Source organism: Bison bison, unplaced genomic scaffold (assembly GCF_000754665.1).
Source record: "Bison bison bison isolate TAMUID 2011002044 unplaced genomic scaffold, Bison_UMD1.0 scf7180017864080, whole genome shotgun sequence".
Lineage (NCBI taxonomy): Eukaryota > Metazoa > Chordata > Mammalia > Artiodactyla > Bovidae > Bison > Bison bison.
Window position 1 is genome coordinate 5,321,561 of NW_011494652.1, and position 5,386 is coordinate 5,326,946.

At 58.6% G+C, this 5,386-nt stretch overlaps 1 protein-coding gene across 1 annotated transcript in view; it reads right to left on the bottom strand.

Annotated features, from left to right (window-relative positions):
• The window catches only part of KLC2 (kinesin light chain 2), a 9,392-nt gene extending 4,033 nt beyond the window's left edge, over positions 1–5,359 (bottom strand). Inside the window, exons 1-6 of the mRNA XM_010837837.1 lie at positions 4,752–5,359; positions 2,038–2,268; positions 1,820–1,889; positions 953–1,175; positions 223–310; positions 13–138 (exon numbers count right to left, since the gene is read on the bottom strand). Coding sequence (XP_010836139.1) covers positions 13–138; positions 223–310; positions 953–1,175; positions 1,820–1,889; positions 2,038–2,268; positions 4,752–4,979 — 966 coding nt within the window. The 5' untranslated portion in view covers positions 4,980–5,359. The remainder of the gene's footprint in view (positions 1–12; positions 139–222; positions 311–952; positions 1,176–1,819; positions 1,890–2,037; positions 2,269–4,751) is intronic.
• Positions 5,360–5,386: the final 27 nt, after the last annotated feature.

The following is a 5,386-nucleotide window of genomic DNA, read 5'->3' on the forward strand; positions in this document are numbered from 1 at the left end:
AGCTCCCCTGGCCGGCCCTGCCCTGCCTGCTCCCACCTTCTCCCGGATCTCCAGTGCCCGCTTGCACAGAGGCTCAGCCTCCTTGTACTTGCCCCGCTTGCCGTACAGGACCGCCAGATTGTTCAGTGTTGCAGCCACCTAGACGGGGAGAACGGAGGCTCTGCACCTGGGCCCTGCTGGGACCTGGGAGCTTCAGGGGGGCGGGGAGGAAGCCTCACTCACAGCTGGGTGGTCCTTGCCCAGAGTCTTCTCGCGGATGGCCAGGGCATCATTGAGCAGGTGGGCAGCCTCCTTGTACTTGTTCTGGTCCCTAGGGACAGGTGCGAGCTGATGAATGGTATCCTCCAGCCCACAGCCCTCCTCCTAGTGGTCCCAGATCCCTGGGGTCACTCCTTCTGCCTGTTCTGATGAGTGAGCACGATGTGGGTATGACCCGGGGCACTGGGAAACGTGGTCAGCCCCTGCCCTCTGGCTTGGGGGGCTCTGCGCAGAAGCACACGCAGTGCTGGGGTATGAGCCAGACTCCCCCCACGTCCCGCCCTCACTGCCTCGTGCCCAGTGTTCCTTATGGTCTATTCCCCAGGGCCTCTGCTCCTGCTGCTCTTTCTGCCAACAAAACCTTCTCCAATCCCCTCACGTTTTGGGCACACTCAACTTTCACCAGAGACCCTCTTCAAGCCTCGGTGTTGGAGAGGCTGTGCCCCTGGCATGCTCGTGTGTTGCACCCCCCCAGTTATGTCCAAGCCTGTTTCCCACACTAGACTGAGGCACGTTCACGTGTGTAGCTCAGGCCCTGCTGTGAGCTCAGCCCTCTATGGGGACAAGATCCTTCTGTCTGTCACCCAGCTAGCTGCCTGGTAGAGCCCGAGTCCTGGCCCACTGCAGGCACCGGGGCTTTGTCATCCCCAGGAAGAGCGCTCCCACAAGTGACCGTGGTCGGTGGGGGCCTCACCGGTAGACCAGCGCCAGGATGTTCAGCATGGTGGCCACGTCCGGGTGGTCGTGGCCCGACGTCTTCTCTAGGTCCTCCAGGGCCTGCTTGCAGAGGGGCACGGCCACCTCATAACGGCCCTGGGAGGCGTACTGGATCACCAGGTTGTGCAGGGTGCGCAGCCGGGCCGGAATCTCATAGCCCCCGTGCTGGGCGGCCACATCGCCTCCTCCAGGGCTGGGGGCTGCAAAGCCAAGGTGGGGAGGTCAGATGTACTAACTACCCCCTGAACTGGGGGGTAGCTTTGACTGATCTCACGCGTGGCCCTGGGCAAGTCACTAACTGTCACTCTCTCTCACTTTCCCCATCTATAGACTGGGTCTAGTCACGCCACAGAAAGAGAGGGTGGAGGCCCAGTTCCAGTACTTCAAGCTATGTGGCTCAGAGAAAGCCGCCTAGCCCCTGAGGGGAGCGTCCGCTCCTCATCGGCAGAAGGGAGGGAGGCTCTGATTGGCAAGGCCAGCACTGGCCTGGGGCTGCAGCCTGGGATTCAGCGCTGCGAGTGCGTCCTCCTTTAACCCTTGGGGGAGGCTCAGAGAAGAAAAGAAACTCTACCAGCGGTCACAGAACAAAGAGTGCAAGTCAGGGTTCGAACCCGGGCCGGGCGGCTCCAGGGCTCTGAATTGTGATGCCTGCTTCTCATGGAACTTGAGGGGATGAGAGAAGCAACAGGTAAAGCCAGCCTTTTAAGGCTCATCCTGGGATGTTATGATCAGAAACGAGGCAGGGAAGCACCTGGCGGTCACCCAGACCTTGTTTCCTGTGACCTCTGGGTCCCAGGGACTGGTTCACCCAGCCTTCCTTTCCCACCCCCAGAGCCAGCCGCACCTGGGTTCTGCTCCTCCTCGCTGGGGAACAGGTCATCCAGAGAGTCTTTGGGGACGTCCCCCTTGTCCTCCTGGGGAGGGAGACAGGATGAGCGTCAGGGAAGGTGGGCAGCCCAGGGGTCAGCGGGCTGGGTGGGAACCGCGCCTGCTCCCTGGCACCTCCCCTGCTCCCGGCCCCGCCCCCCGCAGTGGCCTTGCAGTGGCCATGCCAGGGCTCACGTGGGGTGGGGTGTCCTCATCCAACTTGCGGATCTGGCTCATGAACAGCAAGTGCTGCTTCTCCTCCTCGAGCTGGGCCACGGCCTGCTCGCTGCGCTGCAGCTTCTGCTGCGTCCCCGCCAGCTCCTCGCGCAGCCACTGGTTCTCCTGCACCAAGCGCCGCACCTGGGCCCGCAGCTTCTGCTTCTCCGACTCCACGGCCCCCAGGTGGCTCGAGAGTGCCAAGATCACCTGTGGCAGACATCCAGGATGGAGGTCAGAGCCCTGTCCACCCGCCCAACACCCCGTCCAGCCTGGGCCTCCTGGGGCCCAGAGAAGAGCCAGGCCTGGGGGAGCTGCCAGCCTGAGGGTACCAAGTTCTCCCATTGAGGGAGTTTTGCCCCAGGGCCCCAAACAGACCACACACAGCCTTAGATCTGAACCCAGGAGGCTTGGGGATCCCCAGCTCCTTCCTTTTGCAGTAGGGACACCTGGGCTTCCAGGCTGGCTCTGCTAGACTCTGAAAGAACCCATCATCCCCTTTCCTGGGGCCTCCAGCTAGCCCTCTGCATCGATGTCCAGTTCCTTGCTGGGTCGTTCTGATCATGAAGAGCACTGACTAGGGTGCTGCCCATTCTCCAAGCTGGCCGCTCTCTTCCTGTCTCTCTGAGGAGTTGTACTCAAGCCCTGTAGCCAGAGCCACTAAACCACTGCCCCTGACCCAGGGCTAGTACTTTTCCAAAGATTCCTGAGAGATGGCTGAAAGGATACCAAGAGACCCCATCCTGACTTCTGCCCAGGGGCCACCTGCAGCTCCCAGGGAGGGAAGGAGTATGTGTCCTAAACCCCTGGTTTCCTGGGGAACCAGAGGGGCAGGGGAGGGGATCCAGGGGCCTCAGCTCCCACCCCTCTCCCCCAACTCCCTGACTCCTTTCCTGAGCTTCCAGGCTCTTCCTGCCTTGAGGCCTTGCTAGGTGCTACCCTTTCTCCATCTTTCATGGTCAGGGTCATTTCTGCAGTGAAGCCTCTTCCCTCTTATGCTCTCAGCCCCAGGAAAGCAGGGTACCTCACCCACCCCCCCACACCATTCTGTCGCCCACCTGTACCTGCCCTGGGAGGGTGCCCCGGTATGTTCATCTCTGTACCTGGCAGTCAACTGGCCAAGGAGTGAATGACCAACACATTGCCCTTCCAGAGGGCTGGAAGTCTAGGACCATGTGCTTTCTAGTTGACGAGCAAACACCCAAGTGACAGGTGTTTTCACAACCACTAGGTGTTTAAAAAAATTCCCTAAACAGCCTGGAAGTATATACAGCAGATGGTGTGATCCTTCTTTTAAAAACAAGGAAACCAAGATGATACCACCTGCGAGGACTCACGGAGCCAGGCAGTGTCTCAGCCAGGATCTGAGTGGGCCAAGACTTCCCAAGAGTCTAACTCCTTGTGCACCCCAGTGCCTCCTGGATATCTCCATCTGCATGTCATCCTGGCAGCCCCAGCTCCTCAAGAGGACCCAAACAGAACTCCTGATCCATGCACGCTGACTTCTCCTTTTTTAAAAAAACTAATGTATTTTTATATTTTTATCTCTTGGCTGCTGCACACAGCATGTGGGACCTTAGTTCCGCGACCAGAGATTGAACCCATGCCCCCTGCACTGGGAGTGCAGAATCTTAACCACTGGAACACCAGGGAAGTCCCCCTCCTCCTCTTAATTTGCTCAAACCACAAACCTGGGAGTTGCCCTTCTCCCTCTCCATTAGTCCATCCCCAGGCCCTGCTGGACCTACCTCCAGAACGTCTAGAACTCACCCCCTTCTTACTACCTTCATGGCCACCCCTTTACTCCAAGTCGCCATTTCTCATTTGAATTCCAGTAGTGGCTTCCTAACACCTGCTACCTCCTTCTACCCTGACCCATCCTTGTTCATTCTCCACACCTCAGCCAGAGAGAGTTTTTAAAGCCTAAGCCAGGCTGTGTCCTGTGACTGCTTAAACCCTCCAAAGGCTTCCTGACTTCCTAAGAATAAAACCCAGACTAATAAGGCCCCTGCCTTCTCCATAGACCTCTTCTGCCCCTCTCTCTTTCCTCATGAAGCTCCAGTCAGACAGGTCTTCTCTCAGTTCTCCCACCACGAGATCTTTTCTACCACAGGACCTTTGCACACACAACCTCTCATTCTCCTCCTTTTTCGTTCCGTCACTCAGGTCTTGATTTAAATGTCATTCCTTCAGAAGTGTAGCTTGACCAATAGATAAGACCTCCTGCCATACCTTTTTTTTGAGAATTCACTGTAACGTTAATAAATGTATGTGTTTCTGACTCTTCTCTTACTAGACTCGGCAGGGATCTTGTCTGTCTTGTTGGACCTGTATCCCTGGCACCTAACACATTTCCTGGCACACAGTAGACACTTGATAACTTACCTGTTAACAAATGAATAAAAGAATAAATGAGGGGAGGGGTCCTTAAGGACTTCCTTTTTGTTTCCCTAGGCCATGCAGTCTCTGCTAGGTAGCAGAGAAGTCAGACGATCATCCTTCCCGGGCCCACGTGCATCTAGGGTTTCCAAAACCCATCCGTTTTTTCAACAGATATCTACCGCATCCTACCATAAGGCTCCAAGGCACTGATTCTTCCTTCCATGCTGATTCTGTTACTACACTGCCAGGATTCCTCTGGAAGGCTCCATCCCTCCCATGACCTCCCTCCTCAGCACCCCGGACCAGCCTACCTGGGCCTCCCCCAGCCCCAGCTCGATGGCCTCCAGGGAACGGCGCAGGAGGACACAGCGCTCCTGTGAGCCCGGCTCTGCCTCACTAGCTTCATGAGCGACCAGGGGAGCAAGAAGGGCACGATGCTCCCCGCGCAGGGTCTCTAGCCCTTGGATGACGGCCTTGGTGCCCAGGACGATCTCATCCTGGCTCAGCTTCTCCTCCCGAGGAAGCACCATCGTGGCCATGGCCGTGCCTCCTGTGAAGGCGAGAGGGCGGGCAGGGGGTGCCGAGCCTGGGGCCACGCCGCTGTCCGCCCCGGATTAGGTAAACACCTAGGGCCCCCCGGACGCCTGGGTCCCCCGGGTGCCCGGTCCCCCAGGTAGCAGCCCGCACCGTGCTCGCGCTCGGCCTACAGGGGGCGCGCTCTGCTCGTCTCGGCCCGGGAGACGCAATGCGGTGCGACCCGCGAGGCTGGACCCGGATTCGGCCCAGACCACTGGCTCAAGGCCGGCTTAGGCAACCCGGTCTCTGGGCTTCCCCGGAGCCTCCCTTAGAACAGAAGGCGCCAGAGCACGATCCTACTGGGATCGTGGGGGGTTTACTTCCGTGCGGAGACACCAGCCCCTCTGAGAGATCCGGTCCCAGCTCCCTT